This window comes from Panthera tigris, chromosome A3 (assembly GCF_018350195.1).
Source record: "Panthera tigris isolate Pti1 chromosome A3, P.tigris_Pti1_mat1.1, whole genome shotgun sequence".
Taxonomy (NCBI): Eukaryota; Metazoa; Chordata; class Mammalia; order Carnivora; family Felidae; genus Panthera; species Panthera tigris.
Genome location: NC_056662.1, coordinates 102,465,796 through 102,490,225, shown reverse-complemented (window position 1 = coordinate 102,490,225; position 24,430 = coordinate 102,465,796). Strand labels below are relative to the sequence as shown.

Sequence of the window (24,430 nt, the reverse complement as noted above, 5' to 3'; positions counted from 1 at the left end):
GTACCAAGAAAGCACTGACATACATTATTCATCCAAACAGATGAGTAAGTATCTGTTTTTAGCCACTTTGTTAATTCTGCATACATTCACTTTTTCTAACAGGAGAAATTTATAGCATTGAAAATTCTCTTGAATCTTAGAATATTTTTTAACTTTATTAAAAGACTTAAAATTTAAACTATGGTTTATGTCTCCTACCCACCTTTTCTATGTAAAATGTAAAAGAATAAATGCCAACCGTACACTTTCAAGTGTCAGCACTAATTACTGGGCTTGGAAAGGTAGATGGTGTGATTATTACAAAAGTTCTTGAAATAAACAGAAATCAGTTTTACAAATGGTAACCAAGAATAGAATAATGCTAAATTTTTCTGATTTGACCAATCCTCAAACAACATGCAAAATTAATGAAAAGGAATTTGGGCATCTTTTACTGTCACTGATATCAACTATAAAACAGAAATAAAAATTGGGAATTAAATAAAAATTTAAAAAAACCGTCCCAAGATTATATTGTTTCTAGATAAAAATCTATGCAACTTATAGTACTGGAGAGAATTAAAATGAGGCTAATCTATACAAGGAAAATAAACTCATTAATCTGGTTTTACTACTGAGGTCAGAAAGGAAGCCACACTATCATGGCAAGGGGTGGAGTCAGGGAATGTGATACCTGTTATTGGTTTTTAAGTAGATCATGGCCAAAGCTAGAGTGGCACCTGGACAAGTTACATCAACATTTATGGTATCTCCTTCCTATCAAAAACAAAAAAAATATTCATGTAAAAGAGTTCTGAAATATTACAAATTCTTCTGAATATAAATTCTTCTTCCGGCCTATGCTTAAAATTAACAGATATACAAATGTCATTAAGAAACATACTATTTGCAAATTCACTTCTTAGCTTCCAAAATTTTGATCTGTTGCTTTACTATGGACTTACTTTGATTTGATAACTTGGGGATTTATGCTTCTCCCTGTGCATTCCTGCTTGAAAGCGCCTATGACCTCCAACCATGTACTGATACAGCTGCTCAGGCACATTGAGATCAGACATACCTATCAAATTACTGCCATGCTGGAAAAGGAAATAACAAACACGTGAAAGGAAATCTTATGGAATAAGATCCATAACACATACAAATTGACAAATAAAAGAATGAACTAACTTGAAAGCAGTGTATTTTGTGGGGTTTTTTTAATTAAAATAACGACTACTCATAACTACTACTTAATATTCAAACAAGCTCTTAATTATTCACATTAAGAATTATAACACTTAATATATTTAAGTTAATACTTTCATTTCACAAAATAAAGGCTTTATAATACAGTTAATGATACTAACAAAAGAAATTACTAGATATATAAATGAGACTTGAACTATGAGCACCTGAGTCCTTTCATTACTGTGCCTATGACCTCTTTCAGCAACAATAACTATAAATTTTTTTTATGTTTATTTTTGACAGAGACAGAGACAGAGCATGAGCGGGGAAGGGGTAGAGAGAGAGGGAGACACAGAATCTGAAACAGGCTCCAGGCTCTGAGCTGTCAGCACAGAACCCGACGCAGGGCTCGAACTCACAGACCACGAGATCACGACCTGAGCCAAAGTCGGATGCTCAACTGACTGAGCCACCCAGGCGCCCCATCAGCAACGATAACTATAATAATAAACTTACTGAACACTTTCTCTGTTCCAGGTACTATTCTATATGTTTAACATGGATTAACTTACTTAATATAACAATTCTACCAAATAGCTACCATTTTATAGATGAGGAAAGTGAGGCACCAAGATATTAAGCCCAAGGCTACATAGCTAGTAACTGGCAGGGGTGGACATAAACAAGGATATAAAACAATCCATGGAGTTGCTTAATCAACCGACAATACCGTAGTTAAATGACATAACTCACTCGTCAGGACCAAATCAAGATCCCAATTTCCAGTATGCTGCTTTTCCATTGCACCATCTGCCTCTTTAATTCACGTGTCAAATGTGAAGAATCAAAAACCTAATAGACAGTGAACTTTCCTTATATAATTTAGTTTCAGTATAACACTGTACTAGTGGTTAAGGAACCCACATTCTAGGTGACAGTCATTTAATGAAACGTTTCTGATAATTCTACACTATGTATCATGGATGTGGTTAAAGATGGATCAAAGTGATACTACATTGCCACAAAGCAAATACTACGGTGGCAACATTCTGAGATCCCAGTGAATACCAGGGTGCCAAACAAAGGTCATGGTTTATCTCCAGCAACTACTATAGACTCTTAAAGCTCCCCATCATATACACATTTCCACAATTTTCTTTTTTTTTTTTTTTTTTTTGTCTGAGGGGGTTACCACTTCATCTTATGTCCTAGATTCTTGGAGATATTTTATTCCCTTAGTTCATTCATGAGCATTTACATCTAAGCCAGGGGGATATAAACCTTAAAGCCCACTTTTTCAATACAATTTCTCTCCCATTTCCAAATCTAGCGCTTTGAAAAATATGCAGAAAGAAAAAAGAGCTGAGAATCAGGTTAAGTCAGAGTAAGACAGAGTGGTATTCAGAGTTAAGTACCAAGATCATTTGTCTCAACATGCAGATAATTATTACTGAGGCATGTGAAGGCACAGAGAGGGCTTACCCCCAAGCAAACCATGCCCAGGGCCAAGCCAGCAGCTAAGGAGTAGGACTCTCTGTCAGTGCAGTATTCCATTTCGGGACCTGGGGGCCGTCCTGTAAAAGAAAATAACACAGTTCAAGCTGGCCTCTTAAAATTCTATCATAAGTCTTAGAATTAACTTTCTAGTAAGTTGCGTAAGAACCATGAATTCAATATAACCTCACTCAGAAAGATACATTACTACAAATGGTATCCACAATTGTCAGTTTACTACAAAATAACGCCCAAAACGGTTCTTTTCATGTACCAATTTGAAAGCAATGACTTTCAGACACTGTGAAACATTGGGTTTTATTAAGAAAAAAAAAAAAAGTTATCAAGAAGTAGAAAAAAATTCTTGAAGGGTGCTCATAAACATTTTAATTTTTAATCTCTTGCATTTTGTTTTTTTGTTTTGCTATTTCCAATCCACTCATTAGAGGGGGTAAAAAACATGTTCAAATGATAATGATGGACAAGAAGGATGCTATGTTTTTAAGCTAAATACGGGTGGCTAAATAAACGAGGGTGGCTCAGTTGGTTGACTTAGGCTCAGGTCATGATCAAGCAGTATGTGAGTTCGAGCCCCATATCGGGCTCTGTGCTGACAGCTCAAAGCCTGGAGTCTGCTTCAGATTCTGTGTCTCCCTCTCTCTGCCCCTCCCCTGCACATGCACACATGCTCGCACTTTCTCAAAAATAAACATTAAAAAAAATTTCTTAATGTTTTTAAGCTAAATGTTGTATTTTAGGCACTTATTTTGAATCTACATAATAGTGAGCCCTACTGTGCCAGAAGTTCTGTGTATGGATCCTAAAAGTTTGGCTGGATACTAAATTTATACATTTAGGGGCACCTGGGTGGCTCAGTTGGTTAAGCATCCAGCTCTTGATTTCCGCCCAGGTCACGATCTTGTGATTCGTCGGTTTGAGCCCCACATCAGGCTCTGCGCTGACAGTGTAGAGCCTGCTTGGGATTCTCTCTCCCACTCTCTCTGCCCCTCACTGACTCGTGTGAGCACATGCATGCACACTCTCTCTCTCTCAAAATAACTAAAACTTAAAAAAAAAAAAAAAAAAAAAAGGTACTGAGAGAAAAAAAAAAGACCAAAGGTTACCTCATTAAATATGATCCGGAGCTCAACAATGGGCTCACCAAATAAACATGCAAATTAATAATCTGCACACTAATATCAGTCTCAGAAAATATTACTTTTTTTTTAATTAGCACGAGAATATTCTAACAAAAGCTACTATTTTTCCCTTAATTTTTATGATTTTTACTATCATTTTTACTTTGGCTCCTGCTCCTCCCTTAATTTTTATGATTTTTACTATCATTTTTACTTTGGAAAATGTATGCTCATGAAGACACAGCACTATTAATACCGTACCTATCTCAGCCAACAGGACTTCCGCAGTGTGCCTGTGAGCTGTCCCCTGATATACAAGGCCAATGCCAACCACTGCAGCCACCTGGACATTATGAGGAACATCAAGCTCTGTGGACGTTGGGGGTAAGAGGGCAGGAATGTGAATGCTAAGAAGCCGAGTAATTGACATATCCATGGTGCCCAGTTTAGCAGCAGAAACACCAAGGAGCAGTCCAATGCTTGTCATTTCATGACCCTAAGGTAGAAAGTAGAATGAGATGTAAATCACTACCAAAACAAATATGTAGTCTTAAATACAGTACTGCCTGCCGGTACTTTCAGTAAGCAATTTTACTGACAGGCAGAGTGAGAAGTGACAATACAACAGCAAACTAAACAGACGTAGTTCTTTTCTCTCACAATGCTAGTGCCCTAATGGAGGAAAAAAGCGTTGGATTAAAATATACAAATACATTATTTAAAAGGCAGTATACTGAGAAAGCACAAAATAATATGAAATAGTATTTTTAAAAAGCCTAATTTAGATTAGGAGGAGCTGGAGAATTATTAAGAATCTCTGAAGAAGTAAAATTTACAATAGGACCAGAAGGATTAGTACAAATTAGCCAGGAAAAGTAGTGGAAAGGGAGGAAATTAGCTTTAGAAAGTAAGAGAAAATGAGGTCAGGTGAGAGAACAACATGTAAATGGCTCTGATGTGATTCAGAAAATAAACCTTCACATTAACGGTTAAGTGACCACAAGATGCCATGACAACTCAATGAGAAACGAATAGTCTTCAGAAAATGGTGCTGTGATCATTGTAGACCACATGCAAAAGAATAAAGTTGGACCCCTTCCTCACATCATTCACAAAAATTAACTCTAAAATGGATCACAGAACTAAATGTAAGAGCTAAAACTATAAAACTCCTGGAAGAAAGCACAAGTATAAATGCAACAGGACCATGGGTTAGGCAATGAAATATGATACCAAAGCACAGCAATTAAAAAAATAGATGAGGCGCGCCTGGATGGCTCAGTCGGTTGGGTGTCTGACTTCAGCTCAGGTCATGATCTCATAGTGTGTGAGTTCGAGCCTTGGGTTGGGCTCTGTGCCGACAGCTCAGAGCCTGGAGCCTGCTTTGGATTCTGTGTCTCCCTCTCTCTCTGCCCCTCCCCTGCTCACACGCTGTCTCTCTCTCTCTCTCAAAAATAAATTTAAAAAAAATTTTTAATAAAAAAATTAAAAAGTAGATGAACTGGACTTCATTAAAATTAAAAACTTTTGTGCTTCAAGGATACCATCAGAAAGTGAAAAGTCTGCCCACAGAATAGGAGAAAATTTTTGCAAATCACTTATCTGTTAATTAACTTAGTATCTAGAATATATAAAAAAATACAACTTGGTTAAGGCAACCCAATTTTAAAATAAAGGATCTGAACAGACATTTCTCCAAAGAAGACTTACAAATGGTGTATGAACACATGAAAAGATGCTCAACATCATTAGCCATCAGGGAAACGCAAACCAAAACAAGGAGATATTACTTCACACCTACTAGGATGACTACAATTAAAAAGACAGACAAGTGTTGGCAAGAATGCGGAGAAACTAGAATCCTGATGTATTGCCGGTGGGATCGTAAAAAGGTACAGCCACTCTGGGAACAGTTTGGTAGTTCCTCAAATTTAAACAAACATTTACCACATGACCCAGCAATTCTACTCCTAGGAATATATCCAAGAGAAATGAAAACGTACGTCCACACAAAAACATGCATGTGTTTACAGCATCACTAATCATAACACTTAGAAAGTAGAAATAACCCAAATATCCACTAACTGATGAATGGATACAGTATATCCATACAATGGAGTATCTACTGAGCAATAAAAAAGAATGAAGTGCTAATACATGATACAACATGAACAAACCTTGAAAACATTATGGTAAGACAAAGAAGCCAGTCATAAAAGACCACCTATTTTATGATTCCATTTATATGAAAGGTCCAGAATCAGTAAATCCATAGAGACAGAAAGTAGACCTGTGGTTGCCAGAGGCTAGAGGGAAAAGGGAATGGAGTTACTGCTATTGGCTATGAGATTCCTTTATGGACTGATGAACATGTTCCAAAATTAACAACAGTAATGGATATACAATTCTTTGAATACACTAAAAACCACTGAATTGTAGACTTTAAATGGGTGAATTTTTATGACATAAAAATGGAAGAGTTCACACCAAGAGAAAGAGTTTGGTTTGCCAAGCTCTGATGTGAAAAAATGTGGTTTACCAAGAAGCTCAAATGGCCAGTCCCTATGGTTGGAATGTGGAGAGCAAGGGGATGAGAGATACAAAGCCAAGTTGGACGAGTGGGATCACATAGACTCCTGGCATGTGTATCAAGAGCAATGCAAAATCTTTAAAAAGTTTTGACACGGGAAGTCTTTAGAAAGATCACTCTGCCTGCTGTGAGAACAATGGATTTAGAGGAACAAAAATAAAGAAGAGCAAACAGAACGATTAGGAGCTACTGCAGTGGCCCAGGTGAGGCACAATGCCAGGAGCTGAGAGTCTCACCTTGGTCAAGTAGTCATGGATATTGAGAGTAGCCAGCTTGGTAAGGTGCCCATTCAGACCCAGGGCCATGAGAAAGCCAGCATATTCATTGGCTAACTCAGCATGCTTAGGCTTATTATAAACAATCCAAGCTGAGTCGATCTGGGAGGCAGGGGCTATCTTCAGGCCAGCAGCCACACCATTGTGGAAGCTGGCCCAGCTTGTCATGTTGGGAGGCACATCGATGTTTCCACTGTTAAGGTCTACTGTTGTGTTCCGAGGAGGGGCCCGTCCTATTCAGGCAAACGAATTTAAAATTGAGAGAGTAATAATTCATAAATCCGTAATTATTCAATTTAGATTTTTGAAAACGAGATTACCTTTTCTACATTTGAAACCCTTAACCCCATAATAGTTGGAATGATATTAGGTTACTGTGAGTACTTAAACTTTTATACATGTACGTCAAACCTGATTCAAGGTGGAAAAATACTACTTGTTTAAAATAATTCATTATCTGAAACTGGACCACTTTTTTACACCATATATAAAAATAGACTCCAAAGGATTAAAGACCTAAATGCAAGAAGTGAAACCAAAAGACTCCTAGAAGAGAACATAGGCAGTAATTTCTTTGATATCAGCCAAAGCAACATTATTCTAACTATGTCACCTAAAGCAAGGGAAACAAAAGCAAAAATAAACTAGTGGGATGACATCAAAATAAAATGCTTTGGTACAGCAAAGGAAACCATCAACAAAACAAAAAGGCAACCTACTGAATGGGAGAAGATATTTGAAAATGATATATCTAATAAGGGGTTAATATTCAACTTCTACAAGTCAACATCAAAAAAAAAAATCTAATTAAAAATGGGCAGAGATTCTGAATAGACATCTTTCCAAAGAAGACATACAGATGGCTAACATATATGAGAAGACATTCAACATCACCAATCATCTGGGAAATGCAAATCAAACCCACAGTGAACTATCACTTTACACCTATCAGAATGGTTAGAATCAAAAAGACAAGAATTAACAAATGTTAACAAGGATGTGGAGAAAAAGGAACCCTTGTGCATTGTTAGTGAGAATATAAATGTGGAAAACACTATGGAAGTTCCTCAAAAATTTAAAAACAGAAATACCATTTAATCCAGTAATTCCACTACTGGGTATTCACTACCCCTCAAAAACAAAAGCATTAATTTGAAAAGATACATTCACCCCTATGCTTACTATAGTATTATGTACAATAGCCAAAATATGAAAGCAGCCCAAGCATCCATCAACAAATGAATAAAGATGTAGCATGGGCATGCACATACACATATACACACACAAAGACGCACGCACGCACGCACACACAAGCACACACACACACACACAGAGGAATTTTGCTCAGCCATTAAAAGGTATGAGATCTTGCCGTTTACAACAACATGAATGAACCTAGAAGGTATTACGCTAAGTGAAGTAAGTCAAACAGATAAAGACAAATACTATATAATCTCACTTATATGTGGAATCTAAAAAACAAAAGAAATGAATAAACAAAGAGCAGAATCAGACCTATAAATACAGAGAATAAAGTGATGATTACTAGAAAGGAGGGGAATAGGGCAATGGCCAAAATGGGTGAAGGAGAGTGGGAAGGAGATACAGGCTTCCAGTTATATAATGAGTAAGTCACAGAAATAAAAGGTGCAGCATTGGGAATATAGTCAATGGCATTATAACAACATTCTATGGTGACAGATGGTACCTATACTTGTGGTGAGGATAACACAGTTATTGAATCACTACGCTGTACACCTGAAACTAATGTAACATTATGTGTCAACTCTACCCCCCAAAAATAATAATAATTACTTTAAAAACAAAATAATTCATCATCCTTTTGCTAAAATACATGGGGCTAAAATCAGATAACTGATGCCAATTTAACTTTAATCAGATCTGATTAGGATACTTACTGCTTTGAAATTTTTCTTTCAAACAGAAAAAAGCTTATTAAAAAAAATAATAAAAATAAAGAGGCACCTGGGTGGCTTAAGGGTCTGACTCTTGATTTCAGCTCAGGTCACAATCTCCTAGTTCGTGAGTTTGAGGCCCACATTGGGCTCCACGCTGACAACGCAGATCCAGCTCAGGATTGTCTCCCTCTCCCTCTGCCCCTTCACAACATGCTCACACATACATGTTCTCTTTCTCTCTCTCAAAATAAATAAATGAAAAAAAAAAAAAGTTCTAGGGGGGCCCTGGATGGCTCAGTTGGTTAAGCATCTGACTTCGGATCAGGTCATGATCTTGCAGTTTGTGAGTCAGCCCCGCATCGGGCTCTGTGCTGACAGCTGAGAGCCTAGAGTCTGTTTCGGATTCTGTGTCTCCCTTTCTTTCTCTGCCCCTCCTCCGCTGACTCTCCGTCTCTCAAAAATAAACAAACATTAAAAAAAAAAAAAACAGGTCTAAAAAATAATAAAATGGGGCGCCTGGGTGGCTCAGTCAGTTAAGAATCCATATGACTTTGGCTCAGGTCATGATCTCACAGTTCGTGAGTTTGGGCCCTCCGTCGGGCTCTGTGCTGACAGCTCAGAGCCTGGAGCCTGCTTCAGATTCTTTGTCTCCTCTCTCTACCTCTTCCGGGCTTGCACTCTGTCTCTCTCTCTCAAAAAGTAAACATTAAAAGAAATTTATAAAATTAAAAATTAAAAAATAATAAAATGGAGACTAACATTAAAGTTAAGCTAGATGAATAATAAACTCTAACCTGTGATTGATGACACTGATGTTAATTCTAAATATGCATCCTACATTTTTCTCTGGACATTAAAGAAAAATAGATTCTAAAAAGAGATAAGGACCTTTAAAAAGAGACAAGAACCTTTAAAATTTGCTCTCTTATCAATACATGTTTATCTCTCTATAAGTATCTAATTTTGCAATTGTTAAAGACGCCAAATTGCAATCAGATAGTACAATAAAAAGTATAATTTTATAGACTCAAGTTACCCAGTGAACCATAAAGAGTATTTGCTGAATTAAATTTTATGGTCAATATGTTTAAGAACAATGTAAATTATGGGGCGCCTGGGTGGCTCAGTTGGTTAAGCATCCAACTTCAGCTCAGGTCATGATCTTGCAGTTTGTGAGTTTGAGCTGCAAGGGCTCTGTGCTGACAGCTCAGAGCCTAGAGCCTGCTTCGGATTCTGTGTCTCCCTCTCTCTACACCTCCCCTGCTCACCCTCTGCCTCTCTCCCAAAAATAAACATGGGGCGCCTGGGTGGCTCAGTCGGTTAAGCGGCCGACTTTGGCTCAGGTCATGATCTCGCGGTCCGTGAGTTCGAGCCCCGCGTCGGGCTCTGTGCTGACAGCTCAGAGCCTGGAGCCTGTTTCGGATTCTGTGTCTCCCTCTCTCTGACCCTCCCCCGTTCATGCTTTGTCTCTCTCTGTCTCAAAAATAAAAACGTTAATAAATAAATAAATAAATAAATAAACATTAAAACAAATAAATTTAAAAAAGTGTTCATGATGCTATGCTCTCTTAGAATTCCTTGAGTCTTTTGGTTTTGATCTACACTGTGTACTGGCAAATACAAATTCTTTTTATATCTTTAATATTCTGTATTAATTAAGTCACGCCATGGATGAATGTTTAAGTATTCCAAATATTGCACAAAATTGCACAGTTCACTACACATTTGAAAATATGGTTTTAAAGGAGTTCTGAAGTTATGTAAAATAAATTTCAAATAGATGCATAATGTCTTAATTGGAGTTGGTATACATATACATACACACAAAGTAAAATATGTTTGTTTTACTTTGCGTACCTAAGAGCTAACTCAAATGCTGGTGCATGACAGCACCACACAGGGTGACAAGTTCATAAAGTATATTTTTACTTTCTCAAAAGGCAGAAAGATTAATAATGAAAAAACTCACTTTCTAAGACAATCATCATATGCATAAGACAGAGTATTTACACACAAGAGAAAATGACAGGCAAAGGCTAAAACAAATTTTCTTCAATAAGAATAACAACACACAAAAGCACAAATAGGGTGTAACAGTGTGAGTTAAGGAGCTATTTATTCTAAGAAAGTATCTTTTCCTAAATTAATTTATTATTAAAACAAGATAATAAGTTTTTTGGGGGGGAAGAGCTTGCCAAAATGGCTAAATAAAAGTTTGGATGAATGTCAGAACATGCAAATTTGAATATACAAATTTAATTAAATGTATTCAGAAAACAAGACGATTCATGTATTTATATTTTAACACCCACCCAAGCATCACTGCCCAGATTTAATACATTTTAACATTTGCCAACTTTGCATGAGATTATTTTCTTTTTAACCCAAATTCTTTATATGAAAACCTTCAAACAGTTGAAAGATTAATAGAATGAACACCTATATACCCTGTTCTCTAAGATTCAGTAATTAGTCAAATTTTGCCATACTGCTTCATCTCTAAGAGGGAGAACAATTCAAATACTGAAGGTAATTCTGCTTGCTGTATCTCTAAATAAGATTAGGGCTCCAGAACAGATATAATAAGATGAAAATGTGTTCTTCTCTCATTTTCCGTATGCTACTAAATGTGCAAGATCTCCACATATCTAAGTGGGACCCTGGATTTTATTAAATTGTGCAACTTAAAACACTGTGGAATTATATTTCCATATATTATATATATTACTGCATGTATAATATATATATTTTGTAGAGGTCTCATGAAACCACACATATTATAGTTCAGGAATTTTCAATGATAATTTCAATGTACACAACCAGCACCTTGAGAACATATTCAAACTAGCATTAGGTGAGCATGCACTATAAAACCCACTGTAACCCATAATATTGAGACATGAACACACTTCCATCTCACAGAAGTAAAAATCCACACAACCAACCAGAAAGGTAATTTAACAATATGTTATATCAAAGCCTTAAAAATCTAGCTGTCCTAGGAATTCCACTTTTAAAGCAATTAAACTAAATGACTACACCCTCCTGACAACATGTTTATAATAGCAAAAAAAAATGATAACTTCCAACAAAACCAGGTTGTTTACATAAACTATATTCCATTAAATAAAATACTCTGGAGCAAACAAAAAATCAAGTTGTTGATTAAAAACGTGTATACAAATACCTACCTACCTACACATATACACAATATAATTGTACACCTATGTTTGGTAGGTATGAAAGGATTCTCCCTCTACAGTAAATTTTAAAACAATTTCTAAAACAGATTCAAATTTGCTGATAATTAAGCACATATAAAATTATAAAATAGAAAAAACTGAGAACCATACATACCAAAATGTTAACACCAGTGAACCCTACCAAGTGAGACTACTGTACTTGACCATTTACATATTCTACTTTAAGAGTATTTAAAGTTCAATAACCTCACCATTATCAGTATCTTTCTAAACTTTCCCAAGTGCCTTTTTATATCATGAAATGGTTTCATTAAAAGCAAAACTTAGTAACAGGCTCCATGCTACGTCCCTCAATGTTTACTGTGCTTTGCTATTTGAGCTTTGACAACCACTAGAGTAGCTATTAATAATATATGAAATCACTGGGGATAGAAAGAACACTTCTTTGGTTTTAACTAAAACAATTCAACAACGCCACTAAAAATAATACTTAATCATTTTCCTTTCTTGCTGAGCACAGAATTTAACATACCAGTCAAATTCAATTTAGGAATAGGCAGTGGTTCCGTTGGAACAGGATGGTATGAAAACAAGGTAAACATTCCTCGTCCTACGGGAAGGGCCATAGTTCGCTGACACAACTGGAGCAATCTATAATTAAAATCAAAACCAACATGTGAAAAACCTTTAAGCAAAAAGAAACTGGAATGTAATCTGTAGGAAAGTATTCCAAAAGAAGAAGTGCTGGTAAGATGAAATCACATCAAAGTAAATCCAAACAAAGATGTGATCCAAACGTGGTTATTCTCATTTTAATACTCTGTTCCCCTTAGAAATTCTAAGAGAGAGATACATTTCCTTTCTTTTCATATTTGCTTTAAGTGAAAACCAGATGGGCTATAAATCAAGCCAACTCTCCCTGGACATCCACAAAGAGAAATGTAAAATTCCACTCTGATGCTAACCTGCTCAAAGGAAAATGTTGTATGTTTTGGGTTTCCTCGTTTTGTTATTTTCAGACTAACTGCATCCACTACATCTCTGGGATCCTCCTCCCATCCTTTCTGCCACCAAAGCCTGAGTAGTGCTACCTCTGTGGCCTGTACACAGGAAAGAAACTCCCTATATTGGAAGCCAGTGGATTTCATAGTGTCTCCAGGGAAAAAATAATTAGTTTCACTTACATGATGGCCAAGATTTATAGGATTAATAGCATTATAAATCAGTTATATTCAAGGTTAAAATGGCTTCAGTGGGCTCTAGTTTGAAACTAATACACCACTCTTGTTTCTATATTAAATCCTGTTCCATGTAGCCCCTTAAAAAGAAAAATCAAACAGAAATTGTGGAAGTAGGGGCATTTATAATCAGGAAACAAACACTTAACACAAGTTATATCTGAAGACACAAAAAAATCCCTTCAGAGGCTTTTTCTCTGCAGACAAAGCTATTCATAAGCACGTTCTCTAACTGTATACACATACAGCTTTTCTAATTTTTTGGTGAGGAAAATTTGCTGTCCTAAGATTCTTTAGGAACAATGCCCCACGTTAATTTAGAATCAGAAAAATTCAAGGCAATCCCATAGAATGTTTTTAGCAGAAACCTTAAATATAATCCACAAATGGATAACGGATAACAATACTGTAATCCTTTCTATTTAAGATGTCACTGATTACAAGACGCATCACTATTTCATGAAGCACTAAAAAAATATTGCCAATTAAACTATAATACCTATTGACTGAAAAACATTCTGATTTCAGAGATATTAAAAGGTAAAAAAAAAAAAAAAAAAACTAGCATCGTATCAATGAACTCAGTTAATAATCATGGCTAACTGCATTCAGCTTTACTACATACTGGACAGTGTTCTAACCACTATGTAGAAATAACTCACTGTACACACAGAGCAACCTTGTGATGTACGAATGCTACAATTATGCCTATTCTTATAGTTGAGGCAACAAGAAGTTAAGTAATTCATCCAAAGATACCCAGCGGATAGTGGCCAACCTAGGCTTTCACACAACTTCTCTGTCACTCAATCTCCTCTATTACCTAGGTATATATGGAGAGGAAAGTGTGAGAGGAAGATTATGACTAATTCAGATCTTCAGCACCCTGAGGCTAAGTGTGGATGGTCCTTCCCCTTAAAGCAGTACCACAGTAAGCAAAGTTAAGGAGAACCAGAAAATCATGGTGGAAAAATTACAGAGGATAGATACAAGGCAGGTTAACAGGACAGGAAAGAATTTTAAAATATAAGTGGAATTGTCCCAAGGCAACAACCCTGAAATGTCACAGAATGGGTACTACTGAGTCTTACAATTACCAACAGAAATAATGTATGTTAGAGAATGGCAGCAGAGAAGTTTCAGAGAGTATTACTGATCAGATCAGAAAAAAACTTACTGGTATAAGTTTAAACTACACTAAAAACTTTATATTAAGCAAAATGGTCTTAGAGTCACCTTTTCTAAATAGCACATAGCTATATTTCGAGAGGAGGGTCACTTATGTCATCAGATACTCTTACGTTTCAAATACTTTGAAAAAATGTTATGGTTTACCAACTTTGAACAAAAACTTAAAATACATGGTACTTTTAACTCCGAAGTATCTTTTTAGGGTTTTAAAGCACAAAAAAACATTGACAAGAGGGGCGCCTGGGTGGTTTAGTCCATTAAGTGTCTGACTCTTGATCTCAGCTCAGGTCATGATTTCATGATTCGTGGGATTGAGCCCCGCGTCATGCTCTGCTCTGACAGTGCAACCCCTGCTTGGGATTCTCTCTCTGCCTCTCCCCCATGTGCACACTTTCTCTCTCTCAAAATAAATACATAAACATTAAAAAAAAAAAAAAAAAACACCGACAAGTGATAATGACATGTTTCCTTTACCTGTTTTCTTTTTCCTCAATAAACTCATGGTCACTGAGTTCTGGATACTGTACTACATTGACACGGACAGGATGCGCACTTTGAAGAAGTCTTCGCACGTCCTGCACCCTTAAATCTTCACTCCATATTAATGACATAACTTCCTGATTCATGTCATTCATGCCATCATCTTCCTCCTCAGTTTCTGTTCCTGAAGGAACATCTGATGAGAGCACCTGAGTAACAGACTTGGTTGTAATAATTTAAAAACCAACCACCATGCACTCACTGAATACAAAGATATATAGGATGATGCACTATGACTCTATCAGTACAGAGAACAAAGCTGGTTTGGGTACCCAGTGTATACTGGGACTTCAATCTAGAAGTCTTTTTTAAAAGTACAATCATATTGCTCACTTGGGAAAATTCTTTATTGAGCTAAGGGAAAAAACATTAGATTTAGGACAATAGTCAGCTGACTCCATTAGAGAAACATTCTAAATAAATAATAAAAATATAACTATATCCTAAATGTTCTAAAAAGGAAACAAATTACTAGAAGTGGAATATGAAACCCACTCACTATTACTGAAGAACCCAGGCTAACTTAAATAATATCTTTGATTAATATAAGCAGAAGAAAACAACCTGGAAGGGTATATACCAAAGACTGGAGAAAGTTAACAGTACTTTCTTACTTTAGTACTTTAAAATGGATCATAATTGATTTTCACTTTTTTATAAGGATGTTTCTTAATTGGATTTCTTAATCAGACTGCAGCAAAACAAGCGAGAAGGGTTAATCCCTTGATTATCATTCTTTCTCAGAAGCTCAGCATGTGCTTTCATATGAGCCTTCCCCATCCAAATAATTCAATCACACTTCAACCTAGGTATGAATAGCATGAAATCTTCTCATTTTCTCTCAAGGATTTTATACTCCTTTAACAAAAAATTAATTCCATTTAAAATGCTAATGTTTTATGACATTTAATGTGGAAGCAACATTAGCTGGAAAAAAAATAATAGATATGATTAACCAATCCTTCTTACTTAGTTCATAAATATTCATTATGGTTCCTATGGAATATCTAATTTTGAAAAAAACTATATTCTAATGGATGAGTTTGCTATAAAGTATAGACTCAAATAGCCAATGCACTGAAAATAGAAGAGTTATAAAAGGTAGCCTCAAATAACTGAACAAATTGAATTTAGACAGAATTACTTAAAATCACACCTAAATACAAATCAAAGATTATCAATATCATTCGGTTTTAGTGCTAATGATGTTAAACTGCTCTCATAATAGTAACAAAACAAGTCTAAATACTAAAATTTATCTTGGTAAATAAAAGGATCATCATATTATTAGCAAAAAAAAAAAAAAATGGTTTTCTGTTTAGAACAAGACAAATAGTAATTCAACTAAGAGCTGTTATACAAGTATAGATAAAAAGCAAGGTATGCTGGGCCAACACTGATGGAGATGGGATCCACAGCAACAGCTTCTGTCACAGACCCAGCAGGCAAATTGTGATACAGACTCAGAAGGTCTGAAGAAGCATTAATAGCCTAAGACCTAATGTGGATTATAAATAGTTACATTTTGATTAATATGTTCAAAAGCTAGTAAGTGATGAGGCAAATGTGTGCTATTCTCTTAGGGATATAAACAAAGTTGAAGAGTCACCTGGAGTGGAAAAACCATCCCAGAATCCTCTCTGATCCTCAGGGTAATGCAATACTACCATTTTTTTTTTTTTTTTAAGCTAAATAGAGTTCTAAAAGAAGTACCAGAAATTCCATTTTTAAGTCTTAAAAACGACTGATTTTAAAAGAGAGATCATTAGAGAGTAATGATGTATTTGATTTTCTATTGGTAGTCTTCTCAGAACCCATTCTTTATAAAAGCAGACTGGGGGGGGTGGGTGCCTGGGTGGCTCAGCTGGTTAAGCATCCAACTCGGTTTTGGCTCAGGTCATGATCTCACAGTTAAGTTGGTGAGTTTGAGCCCCACGTTGGGATCCACACTAACAGCACGGAGCCTGCTTAGGATTCTTTGTCTCTCCCTCTCTCTCTGCCCCTCCCCCATGTGCAGGCACACGTGCGCACACTTTCTCTCTAAAAATAAATAAATAAACTTTTAAAAAACGAAGTAAAAGCGTAGGAATGCAAACTGGTGCTGCCACTCTGGAAAATAGTATGGCGGTTCCTCAAAAAATTAAAAATAGAACTACCCTATGACCCAGCAACTGAACTAACCAGGTTTTTATCCAAGGGATACAGGTATGCTGTTTCAAAGGGGTACATGCACCCCAATGTTTACAGCAGCGCTATCAACAATAGCCAAAGTATGGAAAGAGCCCAATGTCCACTGATGGATGAATGGATAAAGAAGATGTCACACACACACACACACACACACACACACACACACACACACACACAAATGGAGTATTACACGGCAATCAAAAAGAATGAAATCTTGCCATTTGCAACTATGTGGATGGAACTAGAGGGTATTATGCTAAGCGAAATTAGTCAGAGAAAGACAAATGTCATATGACTTCACTCATATGAGGACTTTAAGACACAGAACAGATGAACATAAGGGAAGGGAAGCAAAAATAATATTGAAACAGGGAGGGGGACAAAACATAAGAGACTCTTAAATATGGAGAACAAAGAGGGTTGCTGGAGGGGTTGTGGGAGGGGGAATGGGCTAAATGGATAAGGGCCATTAAGGAATCTACTCCTGAAATCACTGTTGCACCATATGCTGACTTGGATGTAAGTTAAAAAATAATTAAAAATAATAATAGTAATAATAATAATAATAATAATAATAATAATAATAAAAAGAGTAAAAGCAGATTGGAAGACTGACAAAGGAAAGAATTTCAGGAGGGATAATCTAAGACATCTTCTAAACAACTTTAGTGTCTCTTATCCCAGCTCCCAAAGAACTTTTTCCTGCGACTTCAGTTTTATGTGATTAAACAGATGTATTTACATCTATTTCAAAGGTTAAAATCGAGAAATTCACATCAAAAAAAGTAGGAAAGAGAAAATAGTTACATATTCAACATGAGGCTATTAACTACGAAAGTAGTTACTTACCAATTTCACTACCAACAAGTAGAGAAAGAGTCATGGTACTGGATGTATACACTCAGCACTTGTCCTAACTCAAAGCAAAGTCTAGGCAAAAACAGAGCCTTCACAAAATCTCTGTTCCCATGTCAATTCATAAATAAGAGTATCTGCCCAATTATAAACCCCATGGCATAAAACATAAAAGACAAACTGATATATACACTTGGAAAAAGACTTAAGAGAAAAATGAAGATTTCTACTTCGATTTTGAGACTAAACCTGAACTTTGAACTTTCAGTGTTAATACTCACAGATTTCCCTTTGGGCAAGTTTCCTTCGCAGGCCTGTTTGGACAGATCCTGCCGTCCGATCAGGAGACAGACAGCTTCTGGCCAGTCTGAAGCAGGCTGTTCACGACAGTGGTAAATTGCATCTCTGATGGGAAGAGCAATTCCAAAGGGAAGAGTTTCCAAGTCTCTTAAAGTGAAACCTTGTGATGAAAGGAAAGGAGAACATTTTTCATTCAGACCTGCTATTGTCCCAATTATCCTCTGTCTGAAATTAATCAATATCCATCCTGACAAATAAAAAGAGAAATTGATTCCGTTCACCTTACTACCAGACTAATGTCTTAACATCAGGGATTAGTATAAAAGGTCTCTTTAAAAGAACTAAAAACCTTCAGAAAAAGAGAACCCAACAGGAAAGACAGGAAGGACAAAAAGACATTTCCCAAAAAAGAAACACAAATGGTCAATGAACATATGAAATGATGGTTTATTTCCTGAGTGATCAGGAAAGTTCAAATTAAAAACTACTAAATATATAATTTCATTCATTTGACAAATATTAAATAAAGTAAATCAACACCAAGTGTTGGCAACTATGTAGAAAAATAGTAATTCCCATCCACAGTTGGTAGTGGTACAATCACTTTGGAAAACACACAGCATGTACACATAGGTCCACCCCTTATGGTCCATTAACAGCCATACAGAAATTTGTGTACATGTGCACCAGTCACAAGTATTAACATACTGATTAGCAACGCTATTCACTCACTATGACAAAAAAAGGGTAGGGAGGAAACAGCCCAACTGCTATCATCAATAGAATAAACTGGAATATATTCAAACCATAGAGTATAGAGCAGTGAAAATGAATGATCTGCTACATGAGTTAATACGGATGAATTGAGTGAAAAAAACAATTTATATCTACATTCATTTATATGAAGTTCAAAGACCTACAACACCAAGCAACAGATAAAGATGATAAAACTATGGGGGCGCCTGGGTGGCTCAGTTGGTTAATGATCCAACTTCGGCTCAGGTCATGATCTCACAGTTTGTGAGTTCAAGCCCCATGTCCGGCTCTGTGCTGATGGCTCAGAGCCTAGAGCCTGCTTCAGATTCTGTGTCTCCCTCTTTCTCTGCCCTTCCCCCGCTCATGCTCTATCTCTCCCTTTCTCTTAAAAATAAATACACATTTAAAAAAAAAAAAAGATGATAAAACTATGAAAGTAATGAGGGAACGGGGCGCCTGGTGGCTCAGTTAAGCGAACAACTGGCTTGGGTCATGATCTTGCAGTTCGTGGGTTCGAGCCCCACATCAGGCTTGTGCGGACAGCTCAGGGCCTGGAGCCTGCTTCAGTTGCTGTGTCTCCCTCTCTCTCTGCCCCTCCCTTGCTCACTCTCTCTGTCTCTCTGAAAAATAAGCATTTAAAAAAAGAAAAAAGAATGAGGGAAGGTAATAAAAAACCTCAGTTTAGCCTGCAGCAGTAGGCTGTGTGAGAGAAAGATATCACACGGAATGGACATGCAAGGGCCTTCTAGTACACTAGCAATGTTCTACTTACAATGGTAGGTGACCTCTAAACATACACATTTTATGCATTCTTTTATATTATACCATACTTCATATTTAAAATTTTCAAGACCTTAGGTAAATTAAAATTTATTTTTCCTATAACGAATTTCTCAATTTTATACTATTATATATTATTTATTAATATTGGAAGTTGATTAATTATTGAGGTAAAAATGTTCCCTTCTACGAGAATAACACTTTTATTAAATATCATATGATATACAAATGGACAGAACTAACTCATCTAATGTTTTTCAGCACAGGTATCTTATCTGTAATACTATACAATAATACTGTAATTTTCATGAGAGCATATTTAAAACAACAGTGAAAAACTAAGTCGTTTAGAATATTCTTTAAATAAGAACTCAGACATCCTGTAATATTCATTACACCATTATTTTATAACAGACTATATGATAACATTGTCATTTTTTATATCTTCATATCCATAATTTAAAATTTTTAGTTCTTTATTTTCAAAAAAAAAAAAAAAAGGTCTTTAGTATTTTACTCCATTTAAATCCTAAGAGCACTGGCTTCGAGAAAAGAGAACAGGGAACTCCTTTCCTCCCTTTCCCTCTTTCCAGCTCTATCCTCATCTTGGAGCCGAAACCACTAGCCTATATTCTTCAAAAACACACCCTGAAGTGTTTGTACAATTACTTTTACAATTAGCCAGAAATACTTTCTGATATCTGAGTATTACAACTGCTTCAAGTCTGTATGTGTAGTGATTATAGTTCTCCATTCTAAGGCCAGTCCACTTAGCTACAGCTTTAATTGGCCTAAGGTGAAGCAAATAAACATTTCTGACCCATCGAGAGATAAAAGCTGGTATACTAGGTATTATAATCCGGAAGGTATGACATGGTCAGGGAAAGGAAGTGAGGCTTGAAGCGCCTTAACACTGGTCCTGCAGGATCCTTTCATAGAACGAGAGTCCCTCTCTTCTCCTGCTTCCCAGTTCTAGCTCGCTGTGAAGAAGCACGGCCTACTGAACAAGGAGGTGTCCAGGGAAAGCAGGGGGTTCTCACCAGTATCTCAAAGACACATGAAAAGTAACAAAGACTACCTTACCTACATCAGTCATCCAGACGACTAATCGTTCAGCTAGACTAGAAACTGATGTAGAATGCCTGAAACTAAACCTGTAAGAGAAGAAAACATAAAAATATTAAAAAGAATAGTAAAATGCAATAATGTTTTATATTTTTAATATAAAAGCATTATCTGAATAAAAATCACCTGTTTTCTTCTTGTTCTGCTTGTGACTTCTGGGGGGCTAAAAGGCAATGAAAAGGAAATTTTATTTTGATAGTTATCCTGATAAAGAGAACATATACCAGAAGACACTTGGAAATGAAAATTCAAACAACTCCTAAAAAAAAAGTAAGCAGTCCTCTGGCAGGCTGGAAAGTATAATAATTTCCCTGAGGCCAAAACAGTCCTTTTTTGAAAGCCATCTGCACACCAGGAATCTGTGTTCTCACCAGAAAATGACCGCGCTGGCACTCTGATCTTGGGTTTCATTACCTCCAGAACTGTGAGAAATAGTTTGTTGTTTAAGCCACTTAATTTATGGTACATTTAGTACAGAGGCTCACACCGACTAAAACAGAACCTGAATAGAGAAACTTATAAAAATAATTGACTTAAACTCAATTATGTCAATAATTTCATTAAATGTAAATTAATACTCTGTGGTAGGCCAAATAATAGTCCTCAGAGATGTCTATGCCTGGTTGCTGGAATCTTTGAATATGTTACCGTACTTTGCAAAGGGGATACTGAAGACAGTAAGATTAAGATTATGGACAAAAAATAAAATAAAAATAAAATAAAATAAGTCCTTTTTACATACATTGAAAAAATGTAAAATTTGTTAGATCTGAAGTACTCCTGGTCTCTGAAAATTAGCTATAAACCACGGACAAGAACAGTGCAAAAGGCCACCACTAAAATGAGGCAAGACATGGCCTCTAGAACACTTAGGAAATCTTTAATTTTTTAATCTCAATTCTGATATTAACATTTGTAAAACTGTGTTTTGGGGGAAAAAATTCATTTTGGGAAGTCTAACATTACACTGACTTACCTATAGTTATCCTGGATAAATACTGTGAAGATTCATCAGAAACAGAGCTCTCATTACCAAGTATGTAGAGCGCAATACTCTGCATAAGGAGAAAATTTACATTATTTTTCAAACGAATGACGTATAATTACACAGAGGAAAATTCATCTATTTTAGGTGTACAGCTTTGAGTGTTGACAACATACAATAATACAATCACTACTACAATCATGATGTGGAACACTTCTATCACACCAAAACGCTCCCTGCACCCTTTGTAATCAATCTACTCCTCCTACACCCAGCACAGGAAACAACTCCTGTTTTCTTTCCCTATGGTTTTGCCTATTCAACAATATCACATAAATGGAATCTTAGATTATATAAGCTTCTGTGTCCTACTTCTTCAACTTAGCATCCCTCTGAGATTCATTCACATTACTGCGTGCGTCTGTAGTTGGTTTCTTTTTATTGCTAAGTAGTATTCCATTACACAGATGTACCAAACTTTCTCCATTCATAAACTGACAAACACTTGGGTTGTTTCTGGTTAGGTGAACCCTAACCCACACCCTTCACTTTGGCCTTCAAAGGTCTCATTTGAATATTTGCTACCACCAATATCTGCACCTGCACTAAGCTTTTTTTTCTTTTCAAAGAAAGCAGCACGATTCCATTAAAATTTTACTATAACGCAGGAGAATCTTAAAAACTCTATATTCTAAACCAATACAAGCACTGCAAATGACATAGTCCTGAACCTAACTGACATCATATCTCACAACGAAAAGTTGTAATACAAGTATCTACAAGTTGACTAACATAATTTAAGTTGGAGGCTGACCAACTTGGTATATTCTTATTTCTCTGGCTCCCCTTTGTGGCTAGATACACATCAAGTCTCCCCCCATCCAGCAGAGTTGGACAGTACCAACATATTTGGTGGTTTCACTTAAATGTTTCTACATAAGCATCAAGGATGTAAAAGTTCTGGAATTAACCTGCTCTTAATATTTTAGAAGGTTTTTTTTCACGTATGTATTTTGAGAGGAGGGGGAGGCGAGAGAGAGAGAGGGGGAGAATCCCAAATAGGCCATGCTGCCAGCATGGACTCCAATGTGGAGCTCGATCTTATGAACTGTGAGATCATGACCTGAGCTGAAATCAAGAGTCAGATGCTTTATGTATTGAACCACCCTGGTGCCCCTAAACCTGCTCTTAATATTTTATAAATATATTTAATGCCACTGAATTAACTGTACACTTAAGAATAGTTAAAATATTATAAATACATATATAAATATGTTATGTATATTTGACTACCATTTTTTTTAAAAAAAGCAAAATTACTCTCCTGCATGTCTGTTTCAGAGTCATGGGGGCTCTGAAGCCTTTCTCAACATGAAGAAAAGCAGGATGTGGAATAAAAGAAAAGACGAGCAGGGTACATAGACATTTATAGTGCAGTGATATCTGTGGAGGAAACAAAAGCATGAAATTCTCCAATAAGCCTGGGAAGGCCCCGTCTCTGGGAAGGTCCACAAAGGACCCAGGCTGCTCCAGCGAGAAGGGGATGGGAACGTGAAGGAACTCACCTTTACCAAAGTCCTTTGTATCTGAAGGTTTGAATTCAGACATGAACTAACTGAATAAGGGATGCTGGATGGGAGGTGGGCAGGGGAATGAGTTAAATGGGTGATGGGTATTAAGGAGGGCACTTGTTATGATGAGCACTGGGTGTTGTATGTAAGTGTTAAATCATTGAATTCTACTCCTGAAACCAGTATTATACTGTATGTTAACTAGAATTTAAATAAAAACTTGAAACATACATACATGCATATAATAAAACAATTCTGAAAAAGAAGAATAATGAAAAGAGGAATCACAGGGGCGCCTGGGTGGCTCAGTCGGTTAGGCGGCCGACTTCGGCTCGGGTCATGATCTCGCGGTCTGTGGGTTCAAGCCCCGCGTCGGGCTCTATGCTGACGGCTCGGAGCCTGGAGCCTGTTTCAGATTCTGTGCCTCCCTCTCTCTGACCCTCCCCTGTTCATGCTCTGTCTCTCCCTGTCTCAAAAATAAATAAAACGTTAAAAAAAAAAAAAAAAAAGAGGAATCACACAAAGCAATTTTAAGACTTACTATACAGCTACGGTAACCAAGACAGTGTGGACAGCAACACAGATCAACAAACTACAACAGACAGCCCAGAAACAGACCCACAAAAATGCGGCAAACTAATTTTTCATAAAAGTGCTAAAGCAATACAGAAAGGATAGTCTTCTCAATAAATGGTGTTAAAAATAACTGGACATCCAAATGGAATAAAAACCTCAACCTAAATCTCACATCTTATTAAAAAAAAATTATCAGAATGGATTCTAGATCTAAGTGTAAAGCAGAAAACTATAAAACTTCTGGGACAAATTAATTGTGAACTGAAGTTAAACAATGAAATCTTAGACACCAAAAGTACTCTCCATAAAAGAAAAACTGGGTAAACTGGATGCAACAAAATTAAACATTTTGCTCTGCAAAAGAAACATTAAGAAAATGATGAGACAGGACAGCTGCAAACCAGACAACATTTATAATCCATATAGCTGACAAAACCTCCCATCTAGAACTCTCAAAACATCATTAGCCATCAGGGAAATACAAATTAAAACTACAATGAGATACTCCTACACATCTGTCAGAATGGCAAAAA

The 24,430-nt window shown here is 36.4% G+C and overlaps 1 protein-coding gene and 1 long non-coding RNA gene across 7 annotated transcripts in view; one reads left to right on the top strand and one right to left on the bottom strand.

Moving 5' to 3' along the window:
* ANAPC1 (anaphase promoting complex subunit 1) overlaps window positions 1–24,430 on the bottom strand; it is a 96,224-nt gene that overhangs the window by 32,842 nt on the left and 38,952 nt on the right. For all 6 annotated transcript variants that reach the window (XM_042982009.1, XM_042982013.1, XM_042982014.1 and 3 more), the window contains 11 exons: window positions 21,742–21,820; window positions 20,892–20,928; window positions 20,724–20,794; window positions 18,086–18,264; window positions 14,694–14,908; window positions 12,323–12,441; window positions 6,630–6,901; window positions 4,065–4,299; window positions 2,653–2,744; window positions 945–1,079; window positions 674–756 (listed from right to left, as the gene is read on the bottom strand). In XM_042982009.1, the coding sequence (XP_042837943.1) occupies window positions 674–756; window positions 945–1,079; window positions 2,653–2,744; window positions 4,065–4,299; window positions 6,630–6,901; window positions 12,323–12,441; window positions 14,694–14,908; window positions 18,086–18,264; window positions 20,724–20,794; window positions 20,892–20,928; window positions 21,742–21,820 (1,517 nt within the window). The remainder of the gene's footprint in view (window positions 1–673; window positions 757–944; window positions 1,080–2,652; window positions 2,745–4,064; window positions 4,300–6,629; window positions 6,902–12,322; window positions 12,442–14,693; window positions 14,909–18,085; window positions 18,265–20,723; window positions 20,795–20,891; window positions 20,929–21,741; window positions 21,821–24,430) is intronic.
* Window positions 13–23,192, top strand: LOC122237383. Its single transcript, XR_006215887.1, has 3 exons — window positions 13–44; window positions 4,074–4,187; window positions 23,092–23,192. It is a non-coding gene; the product is annotated as an uncharacterized LOC122237383 (long non-coding RNA).